The sequence below is a fragment of the Diabrotica virgifera genome, chromosome 8 (genome assembly GCF_917563875.1).
Source record: "Diabrotica virgifera virgifera chromosome 8, PGI_DIABVI_V3a".
NCBI classification, from domain to species: Eukaryota; Metazoa; Arthropoda; class Insecta; order Coleoptera; family Chrysomelidae; genus Diabrotica; species Diabrotica virgifera.
The window spans coordinates 34,749,186-34,771,502 of record NC_065450.1 but is presented as its reverse complement, the minus strand read 5'-3'; the positions used below and the strand labels follow the sequence as shown (position 1 = coordinate 34,771,502).

At 32.0% G+C, this 22,317-nt stretch overlaps 2 protein-coding genes across 2 annotated transcripts; one reads left to right on the top strand and one right to left on the bottom strand.

The window, feature by feature from the left end:
• Nucleotides 1-3,155: 3,155 nt before the first annotated feature.
• LOC126890463 (uncharacterized) lies at nt 3,156-8,546 on the bottom strand. Its single transcript, XM_050659425.1, has 4 exons — nt 8,294-8,546; nt 7,743-7,952; nt 7,384-7,571; nt 3,156-6,899 (listed from the first exon to the last, which is right to left on the bottom strand). The coding sequence occupies exon 4, from the start codon at nt 5,736-5,738 to the stop codon at nt 4,605-4,607; it is 1,134 nt and encodes a 377-aa protein (XP_050515382.1). The 5' UTR covers nt 5,739-6,899; nt 7,384-7,571; nt 7,743-7,952; nt 8,294-8,546; the 3' UTR covers nt 3,156-4,604.
• Nucleotides 8,547-11,922: 3,376 nt separating this feature from the next.
• LOC114341477 (alpha-1,3/1,6-mannosyltransferase ALG2) lies at nt 11,923-13,565 on the top strand. Its single transcript, XM_028292279.2, has one exon. It carries the CDS (start codon nt 12,273-12,275, stop codon nt 13,527-13,529), a length of 1,257 nt encoding a protein of 418 aa, XP_028148080.1. The 5' UTR covers nt 11,923-12,272; the 3' UTR covers nt 13,530-13,565.
• Nucleotides 13,566-22,317: the final 8,752 nt, after the last annotated feature.

Genomic DNA, 22,317 nt, shown 5'->3' with positions numbered 1-22,317 from the left:
CCTTATATTGTAATCTATCATGGCTTTCAGCATCCCTAGAAAGCAATATGGCCGAAATCCAAATAAAACTATTTGATCTATCGACAGGGAATTGTTAAGATCAAATGGTTTTATTTTATATCTTTCCAAAAGCATATATCCTACATAAAAGCAAGGTTGTCTTGGAATTAAAACCGTTTAGTTTTAATGCTGCTGTCAATAATGCCACTCGGTTTTAATGTGAATCGAACCTAAAATCGAGGCGTCGTAGTGCTGTGTGTGTTGTATTTTTCTTTTAAAATGACCAGTCTGTTTATATTTTAAGCCTGAGTTTAGTTTTATTGTTTCTAACAAGAAGCATAGTTTAGTCTTTACGATAACCAAATTGATTAAGTTAAGAACGTTTGATTTTAATATAGCCTACTAATTGCTTTTAAGAAAGCAACTTTAAAGAAAACTAAAAAAATAGTTTTAAGACATATGTTTTACTGACATAATGGTCTTGAGATCAAGTAGTTTTATTAATAGGTTTTATTTGTCATATTAGGAGAATCTTTAAAACTGCAATAAAACTAAAAGGTAACAAACTAGAATCTAATAAAACCAAAGAGACGGAAATTCTTCATAAAACTGGTTTGAAAGTGAACTGAGAATAAACCATTTTAAAACTACAATAAGATAAATTATCTATTAAGATTAATTAGTCTTATTTGATACTCTTAACTAGTGACAAATGCTTAACAGTTTTAAAGTTTTGGCAGTATATCTACAAGGTAACTTTAAAACCATTATCTTCTTATTTATCATAATAAAACCTTTATAAACCTTAAATAAAACTAAAATGTTTTTATTGTGCTACTTGGGAACATCATTTGAAGAATATATGTGTTGAGTAGTTCACTTTGCAGATACACTACTGTAAATATGAAATAGTTCACTTCTGCTCCATACAACCAAAGTGAATTCAATTCGGCTGAACCGTGTAATTTCGCCTTTACTAATTTTCATGAAAATCGATGGAGGTTCACCGAAATCGGAGGTAATAGCTCATAATATATCTCATATCAGTGACTTAAACTAGGTACCGTAAAACGGGGCTACTTGATAAAGCTTTTTTGAAACTTCGTTCTGGCGCCAAATAAGTTAAAGGTATTTTTGAAAGTAAAAATTATTGTGATGGTCGAAATGGTCTATAGATAATTTTTCCTTGTGAAAAAAGTATTTTGGCTTCACCATTTTTGCAAAAAAAATATTAATTGGTAATTTTCAAGTAGCCCCTCGATAGGATAGGGTATTTTCAAATAGCCCCTTTGTAGAGGCTACTTGAAATAGCAAAATGAAATAAAAACCTATTGTGTCTGAGTTTCATTAAAGCTATTTTTAAGTACTCCCGTTTTACGGTATATGGATAATTTAATTCAACAATGTACCATGAATTCAGGGTACATAGTTGAATTAAATTATCCATATACCGTAAAACGGGGGTACTTGAAAATAGCTTTAATGAAATAAGGAACACAAAGGAATTTTTGTATTTCCGATAATGACTGTGAAAATGTTCTCAAGCTCAGTGAATCAATCTACCAAATAAAACATATTTATAGCCAAATGCAAAAACTATTTACAGATCCTTGTGATCACATAGAATGAAAAATATCATATCTGACAAATATGGCTTTTCATCGATTGTCATTTGTTTCGAGCTTCTGTCGTTGTCTGTCTATATATATACGGATTATTAGTCCAGTCGGGTTAGACGAATAACAGGCCTAACCTTGCATTAGGAGCTGCCCCAAATTTTTTTCTAATCTTTAGGGAGGGTCAATATTAGTATAAATTTAAAATCTCGACTGAATTCCACCGTTGTGTTAGCCGCCATCTTGATTTTAAACGAGAACCGTTTTTGCTCAATATCTCCGCCATTTTCAATTTTTTGACAAAAAGTGTAGAAACTGAAATTGTTGAAAATACGATTTTCTATAATATCATTTATTATAATTTTTTTCGTGCGGTCGATATTTTCCGAGTTATGAGGGGAAAATAGTGACAGTTGAAGCATAATTATTGAATTATTGAATTATCTCGTTTATTATTAGTTTTACAACAAATATGTACCTGTACAAAAATGAAAAAAATTAAATTCTACACAATTTTGATCTCTTTCAGTTTTTTGCTAAAATTGATATTTAAGGTAGTACGTATGCGGTAATGGCGCGAGCGTAAGACCGGATTGATTTTATAGCAATTGTTTTTGTTCAATATCTACGCCATTTTCAACTAAAATTGTTCAAAATATAATTTCCTACAATTTCTTTTTAACAATTTTTTTCATGCGGTTGATATTTTCCGAGTTACATGGGAAAATAGTAAAAAGTGGTGGGGGGAGCATAATTATTGAATTGAATTTTGTATTCGAGCTGCCCCAAATTTTATAATTATATCCTTTAGGAGAGATCAATAGTAGTGTAAATTTAAAATCTCGACTGAATTCCGCGGTTGTATTAGCCGCCGTATTGATTTTAAATGAGAACTGTTGTTGCTTAATATCTCCGCCATTTTCAACTTTTCGACATAAATGCAGGGAAATAAAATTGTTGGAAATGCAATTTCCTACAATTTCTTTGGCACAAGTTTTTTATACGATCAATATTCTCTGAGTTAAGGGGGAAAATAATGGAAGCGGAGGGGAAGCATAATTATTGAATTGTCTCATTTATTATTAACTTTACGACATAATTGTACATAAAAAAAATAAAGAGAATTATATTTTATACAATTTTTGAAACTTCCAATGAAACATCACCCAAGCAGCAAGAGTCAGTCGAAGAGACGTCGAATGTATGTCACTACTCGACGTCCAAATACGTCGAAACAACGGTCGGTTCAACGTGAATTCGACGGCACAATGTCATAGTTGAAACGACGTCGACTTATGACGTTTAATCGACGACGAGATATACCTCACTGATAACGTTATATAGACGTACAATAGACGTTGGAAGTTATTTATCGCAGGTATAGTTTCTTCGAATGGCAGCTTTCAGTCGTCAATTGGATGTACATGCACTTCATTTTTAGCATTTTCAAGTTAAAAAATAAACAGGGCATGTGTCTTCCGATTAGCAACTGCTGCTCTAACAAACGTAACCTGTGTCAAATAGTAAAGAAATCAAAAACTCTGTCAAAACTTTTATTATATAAAATACAAAAAACTTTGTAAAATGACATATGGATATAAAATACAAGAAACTTTGTAAAGCAAATGGCAGGTAGGGTGGCTAAGATATACCTGGTGACGAGATCAGGTAACAGTGAATAACTTTTTTGTTAATAAACCGATTATTTTGAAATCACATAAATATTCAGCTTTTGGCGGTGCTTCAATTATTACTTCCGGTTTAACCCGAAATGAGATAATTTTTTTGTGACAATTTTGTTCTTCACAAAATTTCAAATCTAGTGATGTATCATAATGTATCTTTTTGAAAATCTTGAATCGCATCCCCATGGCTATTTAAAAATAATATTTGAATGGTCATAAATAAGTATTTTTTTTTAATAAATATAGCTTTTTAATAATAATCTTTTTCATAAAATTTGCAAAATATTGATGTGTAAAACATACTTTTTTAAATAGTCAAAAAATTTAATTCATTAAAAATTTGAACATAATCGAGAATATTTTTATTTTTAAATTTTTTGACTATTTTTAAATAAAGATGTTACATTTTATACATCAACATCTTGCAAATTTTATACTTATCCTTAAAAACTTGTGTTTATATTAAAAAAAAAATACTTACGACCATTCGAATATTGGAATTTTTATTTTTGTTTTGTTTTTCAAATATTTTTTTATCGAAATAAAATTTTAAAACAAATATTCGGCAGAACACAAGATGATTATTAATTTTTTTATATGCAAGCTAATTTTTCAAAATAGTATGTTTAAATAGTCATGGCGGGATGTGATTCAAAGGAAATGACAACTTTAACAATTAGTCATCAATAATTTAAGGATGCGTTTACGTTAAAAATGGGATGAAAACGAAAAATGCAAACCATTTAAATTCCTTTCATAAATTCTTAACAAAAATACTTCATAGAATACCTATCTTACTTAGTCCATGTTGCAATAAAATATCGTTCTTAAAAATTACTTTGTAAAGACAGTTATTGCGCTTCAGTGAAATATCATCAAATTTCATCAAAGTATTTTTTGACAATGATATTTTAATTCAACATGGAAAAATATGCGAGGTATTCTATGAAGTATTTTGGTTAAGAATTTATGAAAGGAATTTAACGGTTTACAATTTTGATTTTCCCACCATTTTAAATTTAAATGCACCCTTAAAAACCATATGTTGCCACTTTACAATTTTGGCAATATCTGATAGAAGACTTTAATTTATTACTATTTATTTAATTTATTTTAGATTCGAAAAAATAAAAATGTACTTTTACATTGCTCATTTCTAAATGTTTGAAAGAATTTAATTTTTTTTCATAAATGGCCAAATGTCCCTCTCAAAAGTATACCCTCCTCCATTAAAAGTAAAATTTATTTTTGTAAAAGTCTGCCGAAGTTTGTTTTTTTCCATAATAATGCTAAAATATTTACTTTATAATAAAGGAAATGATAACCATTTACTGTTGTTGGGTGGATCAAGAGGGAATAACATACATTTTGTAATTATACTGTCGAGATTAAAAAGTTCCATATTTTGAAGTAGTTTACTTCCGATGCAAATATTAAGTGATTTTGATTCAAAAGGGTAATTATAGAAAGATTCGTAAGATGTAAACTTTTGACCTATTAAAAAATATTCATTTTTAGCATTAACTATGTTATTAATTTTTATTACACAATATTCCTTGTTTAGACAATAACAGTTGACATTGGAATGTGCTTCTACAGTATACACAATATTATTATATTTAAGCTTATTATACTGTTTAGTAGAATTAAAAGATAAATGTAACAGTGGACCATTAAAATGTTGAATTTCACATTTCTTTGTGACACTATCATTAATTACTGATATAGTATTAGCTTCTGTCAGGCGACAAAACAATTGTTCTAATGGTTTATTAGGCGATTTCACTGACTTTTTTATTTCATTTAAATAGTTTTCAAAAGGAAAAGCAGAAATCTGGTCCAATGGACCAAACAACCGAGCTTCTTCACTCAAGTGACACAATACATGAACATTATAAATTAAAAACTCTAATCCATACAGGTCTTTGGAATGGGTTATAAAGCAGTCCAGTAATTTTCTAGGAACATCACAACCAAAATTTGCTAAGTGCCTTTTAGATAACAGGATAGTAACAGAAGAATGCAATAGAAGAAAGTGTTCATACATAGCCTTATCAATATTTTTTAAAACTAGGACTCCTAAATAAAGCAAAAGAGTTCTAAATTCTGTTGCTTTAAAACGAGCTACCTCTGAAAGACTTCGAGGTTTTCTATTGAACTCTGAGACAACAAATTTTCCATAAAAAAATAAGTTTTCTGATATGTTTGTAACATCCCTACCACATAACCGAACACGCAAGTCACCACATATCCATGTGAGAAGAAGTTTTTTCATAACACCTAAGTATAAACAATGTATAGAGTCAATTGGAAATTTTGAAACCAATCCTATATTTAAGACTTCCAAAGGTGAAATTCCAGTATGATGATTCTGATCAGATTTTAGCAAAAATGACTGATCCGATCTCCTTGGTGCCAAAATGTTATTAAAAATCATCCTATGTTTAAAGTAGTCTCCTTCTTCAGTACATTTATCACACCCTGAATAACCGTTGTGCGATTTATTTTATAAAGGCTCGAGCTGGAGCATCACAAATGAAACTATGAACATGTATCCTATATTCTTTAACTTTAAAGGTTAGACCATTCTCCAGTAAAAATTTAAGATCATTAATAAAGTCATTCAAATAATCAGCCAGTGGGCTAGGTTTAGAATTTCCACAAAAAACACCTATAGCGAATGGTTTCACTTTTATACTGCTATTTACAATTAAACCCAAGATAGGCCAAAACTGCACTGAAGAGCTTTTAAAAAGAGGTAAACCATCAATATCAAAAGATATTAGAATATCGTTTGAAATTATTGAATCATTTGTAGAAATATAGAATTTAAGATAATTTTACAATCCAAAATGAACATAACTGCCTGAAGTTAGTTCTTTTTTTAAGGTAATAGTAGTTGGTGTGTTCAAAAGAGTCTTAGAACTCAGAGGTAATTCTGGATGAACTGGAACTAACACATGAAGAAGATCAGTTACTGTACTATGAGTGACTTTGTTACGAATTGCCCTCTCTTTAGTTCACCATGTAAGTCGTAAGAGTTTTTTTGAAATTTATTGGAGTTACTTGCATTATCTAAACAACTTATTAACTCTAAATCCATTTCAAAGTCAGATTCTATGCTCGTGTCATTTTCAATTTCACTAATATTATTACTATTAATTAAATTTTCAGAACTAACTTTAGAGTTGGTGACATCAGTACTAGAAATTATATTAACGGAATCACTATCTACTACTGTTTTACTAACAAGTGAAGAAGTCTGATTTAAATTACTTCTAGTGACATCAGTACTAGAAATTATATTAACGGTATCACTATGTACTACTGTTTTACTAACAAGGGAAGAAGCCTGATTTAAATTACTATTAAGACTTTCAATCGTATTTTTAAGTTCCTTAGCCACCCTCCTACACATTTGGCGTTCAGCTACAGATTCTTTATAAAACCTTTGCATGTTTAATCAAATAAAAAACTAAAATTAAAACAATTCCAAATTAGTAATTTTTCTTGTTACGGTTAGGAGCATGTTTTAACCAGCGCTTAATAGCGTTCTCAACTTCATGAGTTGTAAAGTCAGTTCCTTGTTTTACCGCATCTATAATAAAAATAAAATTCAGTGTATCAAAAAATATACAATATATGGGTTGTTTCATTCAGAAACATAATTACACAATACGGACTAAAACTGTTTGTACTAAAAATGAGTTTTTTCACTCTGCAAATAATATTACAACCCATTCACACAAAATATAATTTCTTAACTTTTCTTTTAAATCTGGGTTTGGAAATTTAAAAAGATTAAGACCAAAAAAGATTAAAAAACAATATACAAGGCAGTTGGAAAGAAAAAACTGGGCAAAATAGATAAAATGCCCTATACCTCAAGTTATTAAAGGAGTACAACCCATTAAATATGAACCTTCTGCAAAACACCTAGGCATGCCCTATCTGTAGTTAAAGTATGTCTATTTTAGAATGAAACACCCCGTATAAACACCTTTCCTTATTTTCTTCACAAGCCGTGTTTACAATCGAAGCAAGTTAATAAAAAACAAAAAAATTGAAACCACAAGACTCACCTAGAACCACTTTGTTTAAGCGCAGTTAATTAAATGGTCGCTTATTTGATATGTACTCTGTCATGCCGCCAGTTGTTACCGAAGTAATTAAAATGCTTCGCAATATTATCTGTCAAAAGAGATCTTAATAACCTATTATTCTTCTGGGTAACATCTTTCAGGTTTGAAATTGAGGCACAGTTTGATTTCTAAAAAAATATAAATTAAAAAAAAGTTATTTTACATTTAGGTGCAACTAATTTCTTTTAATTTATACAAAGAAAGTTTAATAAGGGAATAATTTTCTATTATAAACAAATCAGCAAAAAATTTAAATTTTCTTAATTTCTACAATTGGGTACAAGATGTATACAACTTACAAAAGTGTTGAAGTTCTCTTCTTCTGCCAAACATATCTCTAGTTCTTCCAGGTCTTGTAAGGATTCTATTGGCAATTTTATTTTGAAGTCATCAGGTAAATCTGAATTTTTAAATGGTTTTGATTTCTCCAAAATATTTAGAATTTTTCTGTTCTGTTCCTTAATTGTTAATATATGTTAGAACCTATGTTGTAAGTAGAACCTTCAATCCTAGAAACAAAACATATTTACAACACATTGAATAAAGTACAGAAGGTTTTCCATTAGTTTTTTGCAATTATTCATTGATACTTATAATGAATGCATGCTAACATTGTGTACCTATATCGTTGGTTGTACCTATGCCCATAAAAAATTGTAAGTTTGGGGAAAACACAATTTGACCATTTACATTAATAGTATCAGTAATAACTATAAAAATTAGATGATTTGTTACACTATTGGAAGCTTTTTCAAGTCAATTTTTACTGTGTGCTTTAAACCAACAATATTTTTGGCAAATCAATAAGGTAGTGTTGTGCAAAATTACTCCCATAAATAAAAGAACTTACCATTTGTATCCTGAAGACTATTATCAAAATTTAGAAACTCGTTCAGAGTCGGTGTTTGTATTTCAGTTGCTTCTTGCCTACCAAAAGACGATGAAATAAGAAATAATCCAAATATAAACTAATTTAATAAACGAGGAGCCAATGGATGGAAAAAAGCGAACTCCTTGAACACGATGGATCAAGAAAAACAGGAAAACGTAAACTAACGGAAGACGGCTTACACCACCATAACCAACAAAGCCATTTTGTTTGATTTGACTATTTGACTGTCAAAAACGTCAATTGTCATCCAAAATACACAGATAGCGGCAAGACCTTTTTTAGCCAATCACTACATAGTATTTCAAAGTAATAATAATTTGATTGGTTAAAAAAATGAACTCGATATTCTGTGGACAGGACCTTTTTCGCCGTTATGACAACTCTGAGAAAGTTTCGCGCAAAATTTGAATTTATTTAATGATAAGTTTTTTGAAGATCGATGAGTGAAATCATTGTTATAGGTACTAATATTAAATTTATAGGTCTAACGATTAAAATAATGTTGTTTTGCTTTGTACCTGTACCTCTGATGTTTTACTGTGTTTTTACTTTGAACTAAACTTTAGAATTGACGCGCGAAGTATTGGTACATTATAGAGTACTACGCATTCGTTTGTCTAATGTCTATTTTCAGTTTGATTTATAGATATTTCTATATCAAATAACTATAATATTGATGGTTACTTTCATAACGTCTTTTCAACGTTCATTTTTGGTCGATAAATTCTACCGCCCTACAATCGACGTTAAATCAACGTCTATATTATGATGTCGAAAAGACGTCTACAAATCGACACCTAATCGATGTCGTTTTAAGGTCGATCGACGTCAAGGTCTACAAATGACTTAGTATCGACGTATATTCGACTAACTCTTGCTGCTTGGGCAGCCAAACTAAATATATAAAAGACATAAAAAGACATTCTATACATTGAGTTCACTTAATTTTATTAACTAGCGGGTTTTATTGGTTGAATTTGTCTGTCGATATTTTAAGTTTTATGTCAGCTAATATATATCGTGATGTTCCAACAATTTTTTTTAAATTTTGGTCCCTGTTGGGGGGAATTTTCCCATTTCCCCTCTTTGTAGACCCGCCACTGGTTCTTTCGAAAAATTGTAGTAAATCGTAATTGCAACAATTTCAGTTCTTACACTTTTTGTCGAAAAGTTGAAAATGGCGGAGATATTGAACAAAAACAATTAGTCCTGTCGCCAGGGGGGGTACAACGGCCTCGTTAATTCAGATGGACTTACCCAAGTTTTTTTTATGTATTTTGACCCGTAGAACACGAATTTTTTGGGTAACAGTTGATCCGGATGTCGATAAGATTGTTATAGACCAAGAACTTGAGGAATCAAATAACAGCGATTTTTGGCAAAACAAAACAATATTTTGTATTTTTTGGGTCATTTTAAGCAAAAAATATTTCTACAAGTTTTTTAGTAGGATGCACAGTTTTCGAGATAAACGCGGTTGAACTTTCAAAAAATCGAAAAACTGCAATTTTTAAACCCGAATAACTTTTGATTAAAAAGTAAAATAGCAATTCTGCTTAGCGCCTTTGAAAGTTCAAGTCAAATTATGTCGGTTTTGATTATTTGCAGTGCTAAAAATTTATTGTGTTATTGTTAAACAAAGCTACAAACAACTAGTGCGTGAGTGATGTTTCTATGATTTCTCATTTAAAATCGAACGAGTAGGTAGAATAGGTACTAGTGCAATCAAGACTATTTCTACGTTACATGCGTTAAAACGCATGTAAAAGCACGGGAAACCCTACGTATTTATAGCTTTGTTAAACAATAAAAAAATAAATTTTTACCAATGCAAATAATCAAAACCGATATAATTTGACTTAAACTTTCAAATGCGGTAAGCAGACTTGCTATTTTATTTTTTAATCAAAAGTTATTCGGGTTCAAAAATTGCAATTTTTCGATTTTTTTAAAGTTCAACCGCGTTTATCTCGAAAACTGTGCATCCTACGAAAAAACTTGTAGAAATATGTTTTACTTAAAATGGCCCAAAAAATACAAAATATTGTTTTGTTTTGCCAAAAATCGCTGTTTTTTGATTCCTCAAGTTCTTGGTCTATAACAATCTTATCGACATCCGGATCAACTGTTACCCAAAAAATTCGTGTTCTACGGGTCAAAATACATAAAAAAAACTTGAGTAAGTCCATCTGAATTAACGAGGCCGTTGTACCCCCCCTGGCGACAGGACTAAATTGCTACAAAATCAATCAGGTCTTACGCTCGCACCTTTACCACATACGTACTACCTTAAATATTGATTTTATCAAAAAAAAAAAATAAACGGCATCAAAATTGTACAAAATTTAATTCTCTTCACTTTTGTATGGGTAAATATTTGTTGTAAAACTAATAATAAACGAGATAATTCAATAATTCAATAATTATGCTACAACTGTCACTATTTTCCCCTCATAACTCGGAAAATATCGACCGCACGAAAAAAATTATAATAAATGAAATTATAGAAAATCTCATTTTCAACAATTTCAGTTTCTACACTTTTTGTCAAAAAATTGAAAATGGCGGAGATATTGAGCAAAAACGGGTCTCGTTTAAAATCAAGATGGCGGCTAACGCAACGGTGGAATTCAGTCGAGATTTTAAATTTATACTAATATTGACCCTCCCTAACGATTAGGAAAATAAAATTTGGGGCAGCTCCTAATGCAAGGTCAAATGCTATCCCGACTGGGCTATATAGGACATATGAGAGAAGCTCGAAACAAATGACTGAATGAAAAGCCCTATAATTCTGGAGTTTAAAATTATTCAGGATAAAAATTAATAATTTGTTCACAAAAATGACAGTCAAAATTTTGGTGAGAGCGTTTTTGACAGTTTAAAATTTGGCGAGAGCGTAATTTTAATTTTTAAAATTTTGAGACACACTGTCTAGATGTCGCTACTAAAGTTATTGTATTACTAATTGCATAGCTGCTAGGAACTGATATGTATTATTATAATAGAATAGAACAGTGGTTTTCAATGTTTTTCAGCCGTGTACCACCAAAATACTTATAATTATTTTTGGTACCACCTAACTGAAGTATCTATGGAGGTAGATAATCTAATTAACTACAAATATGCTGAATTTTGGCTGTGGTTTTGCGTTTTGTGTACCACCACACCTAACGAAATGTACCACCAGTGGTACATGTACCACAGATTGAGAACTCCTGGAATAGAACATTGTCTAAATGTGTTAACTGTAAAATGTTTCAAAAATAAATGTTAGTAAATAACAAAAAAGTCACATTTGCGTTGACTTTTACATTACAGACTATTAAGGTAGGTTATTACAGTAATAAATTTAATAATTTGAGCGTGGCATCTATACGTCGATAACTGAATTAGACCGGAACTAAATAAGTTCTCTTGAAGTTTGGGCATTACTCCCTAGATGTCACACAAATATAGTACATATATCTGGTTGCCTGATCTTTAGTATTCAGATATTTAAAAAAGTTTAGCATTCGTCACAATTTATACTGTCAAAGTGTCAAAAACGCTCTCACCAAAATTTTAAATTTTAACGGACTGCGACTGTCACTTGTCACTTGAGTGCATAAAAAATCAAAACATTCATTCAAACTGATCATTTTTTACTGTTTTTTACCCAATTATTATTGATATTTCAATTTAACGTGTCGAGAGATTGTGCATTATCCGCATAATCCTATAAATCCTGTATATTGTGTATTGTATGAATCATGATGTCATCATTATCATGATCATTATCAGTTAACAACAGAGCAAAGACTAAAGAGGAACAGCTGTTTAGTACAAAGTTAACCTTACATTTGCATTTTACCCACAACAATGTTTTTGTATAATTGCTACAAATTATAATTAATGTATATAGAGAATTAATCTACAACAGCATTCCATAGCAGTCATGCCTAAAAAGTTAAAAATCGCATTTATTCATCCAGATCTTGGAATAGGAGGAGCCGAAAGACTGGTTTTGGATCTTGCTGGAGCCCTAACTCTTTCAGGACATGAAGTAAGGTTCCTCACAAATCATTTTGATCCCACCCATGCATTTGATGAATTAAAAAATGGAGATTATCCTGTAGAAGTGTATGGAGACTGGTTACCAAAAAGTGTTTTCGGAAGATTTCAAGCCCTGTGTGCTTATGTCCGGATGGTATATATGTCTATAGTTTATTTATTATTCTTTAAAAATAAGGACAAACCGGATCTTTACATTACAGACTTAATACCAGTAGCAAACGTATTTTTAAAAATTGCTGGCGAGAAAGTTATCTATTATTGTCATCATCCTGATTTACTTGCTAGTACTCCTGGAGGCGAACTAAAAAAATTCTACAGAAAACCAATAGATTGGGTAGAAATGAAGACAACAGGAAAAGCAGATGTTATTTTAGTTAATAGTGAATATACTGCTTCGATATTTCGTAAAACCTTTTCAAGCATACATAAAGATATCCAAATTTTATATCCTACAATCGCACGTTCGTACCAAAATACAGTAGAAAACTTAAGAGAAGCTAAACCAATACAAGAATTAGTGCCACAAATAAAGAAAGCAGCTGACACAATAGTGTTTTTATCGTTAAATAGATTCCATCCAGCTAAAAAGCTGGAATTTGCTATTCTAGCATTGGCCAAGTTAAAAAATCTAGTTTCTAAAGAAGACTGGGAGAAAATTTACCTTATTATAGCTGGAGGTTATGATCCACAATTTGCGTTGAATGCAATTACATACCTAGATTTAGTTAATTTAACCAAAGAGAAGCAATTAGAAGATAAAGTCATATTTCTCAAATCACCTAACGATAATTTAAAGGCGGAGTTACTAAAATCTTGTACATGTTTGTTATACACACCAGTTAAAGAACATTTTGGTATTGTTCCGTTGGAAGCAATGCTTGTAGCAAAACCTGTCATAGCCATAGATAGTGGAGGGCCTAGAGAAACAGTGGAGCATGGAGTAACAGGCTATCTTAGTGAACCCACAGGAGATAGTATGGCTGAATTTATGTCTAGAATTGTATCGGAAAATGTGGAAGAAATGGGCACTAAGGGTAAGAATAGATTAGAAGAGAAATTTTCATATACTATTTTTAAGAACAATCTTAATTCTGTAGTTAATAATTTAATGGAAGATGATATAAACAAGATAAACTAATAATATGTACTTTGTTTAATAAAATTTATAAAAATGTTCCTGTATTTTATTTAAATTGGTAGGGGAACACGGGGCGGAATGGCACGTCTAATGCTGATGCCTTGGCTAGTCAACAAGTTTTTATTGAAATAGAAAACAAAGTACAGAAATTAATTAATCAATTATTCTTAAAGATAATAAATAGAATAAAACTTTAGAAAAAATAAAGATAGTTGACAATTTTACTTGATACGAAAAGTAGTTCACTTTTCCCGTTCCGCCCCGTATGCGGGGCAGAACGGGATTAAATTTTTTAAATAGGTTTTAATGAATACAGTCATAAGAAAAGCACGGAAAAAAGTATAATTAGTGGGAAATAACTTTTATTAATATTACGCCTAACACAATTTTTAATTTACACATAATTCACAGATGAAAACTGATTCATCATTCCCACTATCTATGTCTGCACAAGAATTATGTGCCCAACTGCAGCACAATGAGCATGCTACCCATCCTTCATTGGAAATTGAATAGAAGTCTTGGCAGTATAAACACTCGGCATAATCTTCAGTGTCACTGGAATCAGAGTCTCTTGTCTTGTCTTTCAGACCTTTATTTAACAACACCCTCTTCTTTTTAACCACTTTCTCTTTAGTGGCTTTACTTCCGTCTTTACTGAAGCTGACTTTTCTTTTTACTCGCTCTACTTTTTTAGCCGCCTTAGTTTTTGTTTCTTCCTTGGCCTTTTTCAACTCTTCGAAATATGGCGATAAAGTCAGAATTGCTGTTTTTCCTTTTTTTCGAGAAGTTCTTTTCTTATTCTGTTCCACTTTCGGTATCGGTAGAACATGTTGAGGAGAAGCAGTCGGAAATGACGTTGGGTTACTTGTAGCTGAAGGAATTTGAACAGGATCTGGCATCCATGAACACTGAGGAAGAACAGGTAGGTGTTCACCGTTAGATGCTGGTGTTTTAGAGTTTGTTCCGATGAGTTCAGTGGTGGCATCATTTTGACTAATTTGTTCCTCCTCGGCTACTTCATTTGTCGTTGACAAATCATTGGCATTTCTGGGCTCCAAATTATCATCTATTTCTATTTGAATATCTGTTGGTGCAGATGGAAGAAAATCGTCTTCAGTAAATGCATTAACATCTAGAGGCCAAATTGCTGTTTTCTTGAAGCCGTTCAGTGCTGTTTTCATTGTAGCTGCATTAATAAATGTAGTTCCAAACAACGATGCAATCTGAAATAAAGTCACTACTTTTCCAGGGTTTGATCTTAACCATTTTCGCACTTCCTCTTCATAATAAATACTAATAGGCCTCATCAGTGAAACATCTAAAGGCTGAAGACGGTGCGAAGAGTGGGGAGGAAAGCAGAGCAATATAACTCCGTTATCTCGAGCAAGATCAATGAGTTCAATGTTCTTCGTATGTGTCGAATGTCCGTCGAACAGAAGCAAAACAGGAGTATCTTTTGTGGCCTTAGAAAAATATATAAATTTTTTAAACCAACTGACAAACGTTTTGGTTGTAATCCATCCCGAGTCGGAGACTTCTGCCCAACCTCCAGGTGGCAAACCCAACTCGAACTCTTGCTGCTTCCGTTTCCTGGGGAAAATTAACATCGGGGCCATGTAAGATCCACTGGCAGAAAAACACAACTCCACAGTCACAGTTTCACCTCTCTCAGATGATGTTAGCGTGCCTACCTGCCGTTTCCCTTTCGTTGCTATGATTTTGGAATGTCCTTTTGGATTCACGCTAATGCCGGTCTCATCACAATTAAAGATACGATCAGAATTCAGTTTATATTTATCAATGCATTCTTTTAGAAGAGATTGGAATTGTGCTACAGCTACCCGATTAAAGCCCATTGCACGAGCTCCAGAGGTTGCCTCAGGTTTTCTTATACTTAAATCGGGATGTCTCTTCAAAAAGCCATTAATCCAGTCTTGTCCTGCTGTTTGATTAATTTGGTTAAAATTATGAACGATTCCATTGCGGTGTGCTAACTGATACGCTAGCCTGCGTAAATCTTTCATGGATAATCCAAACAATCTTTTTTCCATGTTTTTAACGTAATTAGCAAGTTCTAACTCCTGCTGTTCATTGAAAATACACGTAAATTTTCCTGACTGTTTGTTAATGCGAAATTCCGGACTATCCCGCTTTTTCTTCACATATCGAGCCAATGTTGATTTTGGTACACCATATTGAGACAAGGCTTTGTCTAAACTTGTATTACCGTCAATTACTGCGGATATTGCCTGTTCCATAGAATCTACAGGCCAACTTTGTCTCTCTGTTTTTCTAACATAGTTTCGCACCATCTGTAACAAGAAAACTTGAAGGTACTTTTTTCTTAAGCAACAAAAGATAAAGCGGGGCGGAATGAGACATGTCTCATTCTGCCCCGAAGTTCGTTATTTTGAATTTCAAAGTTTTGTGAGGTTATATAGCAATATTTTAAAGAACTATGGGGGTTTACAGCAAGCTAAAATGTCTATTTCAATAGTACATAATGCTGAATAAGCAATAAGAAAAATTTAACCACCTACCTTCAAATCTGAAATGGACAAAATATGCAACAAAACAACTGAAATTCACAAATACGTTATAAATACCACCTTCGCTTCGCAGTGAACAATGGCGACTACCAGATACAGAACTATTCATCGGAGCGTAGCTTACTACCAAATATCGTAGATGGCAGCATAATACACACTTCAAAAAATACAAATCTCATTCTGCCCCGTATTCCCCTATATATATATATATATATATATATATATATATATATATATATATATATATATATATATATATATATATATATATATATATATATATATATATAGACCGGTCACTCTAGTAGAGTATAGGTCGCTCAGGTTCATTAGCTCTTTTAATCCATTTCATGCAGTGGATTGGTCCTCATAAGCCCTCTTCATTATCCTTTATAGATTTTCGTGTTTTTTTGCTTTCTCTGTGATCGGTTTCCATTCTTTCCTATTCTGTATTTTTTCTCTCCAGCCTGTAATTTCCATATTGGATATATTCTCTCGCAGTTGATCTTCCCATCTTATTTTCGGTCTTCCTCTAGGTTTGTTTATTACTGGCGTCCAATTTGTTATCTGCCTAATTAGTTCATCCACTTTTTTTGTAAGGCACATTGCTTCTGCTCCATAGGTGATGACTGTTCTAATTACCGCTCTATATATCTTTGTCTTTGTTTTCTTGCTCAGGTTTTTATCTTTAAGTAGCTTGTGGTATTTCCAGAATGCCATATCTTTTCCTTTAATTCTTTCATTTATCTCATTGCTTCTTCTGTTTTGACCATCTACTATCACTCCTAAGTATTTAAAGCAGTCAACCCTTTGGAATACATTATCACTTATTCTTATTTTTTTTTTATTCTATTTATTTGGTCTTGATTTCTCGTACTTATTAAGTATTTTGTTTTTTTCTGGTTAATTATTAACCCCCTGATTTTTGCCTCTTTTGTCAATGTTAGCAATTTAAATTGGTATATACATATCAAATCAATATTGTCTCACATTTTTATTTTCTTTATTTATTTATTTTACGGGCAAGTCCAATTCTATAATAATGAAGAAATTACATTTTTCAATTGATTATAAAATATTACATAAATACATACTACACTAATGGAAACAATAACATAGATAGAAACAAATTACAGACGTTTCACGCAAATATTATACCCTTGTAAATTGCTGTTGTCAAATAGTTGTAAATCTTAAAAGGAGTTAGCTAGATTCATGATTCTGGGTGTGAATGAAAAAAGTGAATAATTAAATATGTATATGAAAGGGTACATAAAATGTTTGCACTTGTCTAGTAGAGTGAGGTGGTACAAACAGTCCAATCTTATTAAGAAGTTGAGAACAACTGCATATACCATTTACGATATTGAATAGCAGAAAAAGGCCTCTTTGTTTTTTCCGGCTCACAAGAGAAGGGACATGCAGTTGATGTTGGCATACTGTGTAGTAGGGTGGAGCGCTGTTATATGGGTAAAAATGAAATAACAATTTTCACAAACGCGGGGTGCGGAATCGATGCTACTGTGGGAAAGGATTCGAAAAGTTAATTGTCATTTTTTTATATTTTCACTGTAAAAACTGCCCCAACGTGATTTTAATTTTGAAATTATATTAATTCGCTTTTAGGATACGAACCGAAAACTTCAATAACACTTCTTTCTATTTCTATTAGAATAACTGCCCCGGCGCTACTGAAATTGGTCTATTTTGAATTTGCAAGCCAACCCCCGACCTAACGGTGCAAAGAAACAGTTATAACCTGTCACACGAGTGGACCTTCACTCTCCCACTACAGTTCAATTCTAAGTAAGTATTAATTATTCACTATCTATTCAGTACTGTTTCGATAATCGGTTGGTTTAGTACCGTTTTCTGTAGCTTCAAAGCTTAGTCGTCAAAGTTTAGTGTTGTGACAAATTTTGTGTGAATTCGTTTACTGTTGTTATAAACAACGATGGCATTACTCCGGAGTGAAGTATCTTGTCCAATATTTGGTTCTGGCAGTGAGCTCCCTAAAAATGTGTTACCTACGTTTAAAGATATAATAAGTTGTTTATATTCGTATCTCAAAACTATAAAAGACAGTATAAAAACTGTGTGCGGAAAACCAGTGAAATTGTGACGGAAAGAGTAGAGAAGAGATGTGTCGCAAAGCTTCAATACCAATCGTAGAACACAAAACAATATTATCTAGAATTATAGATATCCACGATAAGTATAAAACATTACTGAAGCCTTATAAAGGCAGGAAGGACGAAGACGGTTACAAAGCGAAGCTGTTCAAGTTTGGTGAGGATAGCAAGAAATTATTTGATATTGCTACTTGCAAATGTTTAGAGTTCACAGATTGCAACTGTCCTAGAAACCGAAAAATTCCACTACCAGAACGAAATTTCTTAATCGACCAACGAACTGACCGTAAATGATGATTGGTAGTTTAGATCGTGAAACGACCAAAAAAAATGAGATGAATTTACATAGATTACACCAACAAAAGCAACGTGAAGAACAAAGAGCCTTGCAAATAGAGGTGGAATCTATTCCTAGTACTTCTAAATCACCTACAACTTCAAAGGCACGATCGAATGTTCAGCAGACAGATACATTAAAGAAAAGTGATGAAATTGAGGACTTCCAATCGCAGTCTCTTATTTCCACTACTTCACTCACAATGACTGATGTCACATTTCCGGTTGTTGCCAGAACATTAGATCGTCATGGGGTTTCAGATCGTGCTGGTGCTGCAATCATTTCTGCAGCTTTCCAACACATTGGTCTTATTACAGAGAGCGATTCATCACGGGTTATAGACCGAAGCAGAGTTCGAAGAGCTCGTTCTAAAGCTAGGGCTACTATCTCAGATAAACCTACAATTTTTGATACTGACACCATCGGATTATTTTACGATGGTAGAAAGGATAAAACGTTAATACACGAAGATGGTTGTAGAAGAGTGACTCAGGAGGAGCATATTACCATATTGAAAGAACCGGACTCTGAATACCTAGGCCATATTTCTTTGAAAACTGGTGACGCCAAAACGATTTGTAACTCTATTCTGACATTCCTTTCCTCCAAGTCTATCGATTCAAATCAAATAATGGCTATTAGTTGTGATGGGACTGCTGTTAACACAGGAATCAAAGGTGGCGTTATTCGTTTATTGGAAATCGTTTCACCGTCCACTAAAATGGCTCATATGCCAACTACACGCTAATGAACTGACGTTGCGTTCATCTTTTTCAACATCTAGATGGCACAACAAGTGGACCAAAAGGTTTCATAGGTCCCATTGGCAAGGCTGTTACTAACTGTGAAGTATTACCAGTTGTTCCGTTTGATGCAATTCAATGTGCGTTGCCCGATATTACCAAATCGACACAAGAGTTAAGCATCGATCAACTATATCTACTGCAAATATGTCAGTATATCAATAGTGGACATTGTGATGCAAGTTTTGGGAAAAGAAATCCTGGTAAACTAGTTCACTCTAGATGGTTGACAATGGCGAACCGGATTTTGAGATTATACGTCTCAAGTCAAAGTCCGTCAGAAAACCTAATCATATTAAGCACATTTATTTTAACGGTGTATGCTCCTATGTGGTTAAAGATCAAGACTGAGCCAATTTGTATTTTTGGTGCCAAACATTTACATGATACAATAAAACTGTCGCACTATTTGCCAAACCATTTGAAGGATGTTATTGACCCAGTTATACAAAGAAATGCATTCTTTGGCCATTCAGAGAATATACTACTAGGAATGTTAGCCGACAACATACAGTACGTCAGAGAACTTGCACTCCGCCGAATATTGAAGATCAGAGAGATATCAGAGATCGGAGTCTTCCGTTTTTTCCAGGTACCTACCTTAAATATGGATGCTGCTGATTATATCGATCTGATAGATTGGAAAACCAAGACAGAACCTCCACTTACGAAGAGTATTATTACCGAAATAATATCTCAGGCAATCATAGAGCCACAGCTTGTGGAAAATGAAATCCTGAGAAATATCAGAAAAATTCCGTGTCACATACAATCCACTGAAAGGTGTGACAAATTAGTTACAGAAGCAAGTGCTGCCGTCTGTGGGTCACAGAGGAGAGACAGATTAATTAAGAATAAGCTCAAATCATGCCCTTTGATGCCTAAGTTTGATACTAAGAGAGACTATAGTTCATAGCGATTTTAATGTTATTCTTCAATTTGTAAGTATATATATTTTTTATTTTATATTTACTATTTATTATCTTTTCCTCATATTATAGTTCTAATAGCTCTAATAAATGAATAAAAAACATCATCGTTGACTCTATCAAATTAAAAAAAAAATTAAGAAATTCTAAAATTTCAATCGCAGTGGGGCACTTTTTAGACTGAAAATACGAAAAAATGTCATTTAAGTTTTTCATTCGAAAATGGAAGACGCATCAATTCCGCACCCCGCGAAAATGAAATTCGAAAAAATAAATTTGCGCTCCACCCTACTGTGTAGTCCTGATATGTATGAAGCTTAAAAGCAATATAACGGAAGAAATTATTTTGAACTTGTTTAATGTAGGCCAAGTAGTGCTTATTTTGAGCTCAAAATAAGCAAATATAGCTAATGCTGAGCATTACTTCACATTTTTTAATCAGCACATTTTAATATGTTATCATTAACATATTAAACTATTAAGACATCATTTAGGTATCATTGACCCATTCAAAGTCAATGAAAGACTTCGACAAGGATGCTGCCTAATTTTAGCAGAAGACAAAGACGACATTGTAAACTCGATGAAAAATCTGAAGAAAAATATGGAAGCTGAGAAAGCAATTAATTCTGATAAAACGCAATACATATGGTCATTGGAAACACAACAGAAGACTGGAAGATAAAAAACAACTCAATAAAACAAATAAATGAATATAAATACTTGGGGGCCACTTTAACGATATATATATATATATATATATATATATATATATATATATATATATATATATATATATATATATATATATATATATATATTGTCAGGTTGGGCGTAGATTTACGTTCCTGCTATGTCTAGGTCTCGAATGTTGTTTTTTGATTGGAATGTGTCTGAAGATATTCAACCTCTCATCTTCACCGATGAGCCCATAGAGGTTGAAGAGGGCGAAACACATTTCTAAGAGCTGGTGTTTGGATCTTCGATTCTATTCAAAAAATTTTTCCCAGCCCGAAGTAGTGGATGTGTGAATTGTTCGTAAGGGGATTTTTCCGCATTCTCTATTTCATTTGTTTGTTATATATATATATACATATATACAGTATGTCCCTGTAAGTTGTATCCATATGGAAAACTTTTTTATTATTAATTTTACGGAAAAAAGTCATTCTCCATAAAAAGCTCTGCATGGTCCAAAACCTAAGATTTAACCATCAAATATCGATTTTTTTTAATATTATACGAGGTATGTCAAAAAGTTTAAATTTCACTCAAGAGTAAAGTAGCTTTATTTTTCACAATATTGAAAATTGCTATTATGAAAAGTTGCTTGGAATTAAAAACTATATTCTAATATGCAATTACATAATTCTAATTGAAATTTTTTTTTTAATAATTATGGATAACTAACATTTTCAGTTATTTCAATTCTGATAACTCTTTTATTATTAATTTTACGAAAAAAAAGTGATTCTTAGTAAAAAGTTCTGGATGGTCTAAAACCTAAAATACAATTATCTTACATCAACTTTTATCAATTTTATACGAGGTATGTCAAAAAAGACAAATTTAGATCAAAAGAAAAGTACCTTTATAGTTCAGAATATTTCAATTAAAAGGATGTAATTACATATTGAAACATAGTTTTTAATTCTAAATAACTTTTCATAATAACAATTTTCGATATTGTGAAAAATAAACGTATTTTACTCTTGAGCGAAATTCATATTTTTTTACATATCTCGTATAAAATTGATAAAATTTGACATTAGATGGTTATATTTTAGGTTTTAGACCAGGCAGAACTTTTTATTAAGAATCACTTTTTTTCGTAAAATTAATAATAAAAGAGTTGAAGAGTCTGAATTGAAATTACTGAAAATAATGTTAGTTATCCAAAACTTTTCAAAAAAAAAAAAAAAAAAAATTTTCAAATAGAAGGATGTAATTGCATACTAGAATATAGGTTTTAATTCCAAACAACTTTTCATAATAGCAATGTTCAATATTGTGAAAAATAAAGCTACTTTACTCT

Coding starts and splice junctions, on each gene's coding strand:
- LOC126890463 (XM_050659425.1), bottom strand. CDS start 5,738: ATGATTTTTAATAACATTTTGGCACCAAGGAGATCGGATCAGTCATTT.
- LOC114341477 (XM_028292279.2), top strand. CDS start 12,273: ATGCCTAAAAAGTTAAAAATCGCATTTATTCATCCAGATCTTGGAATA.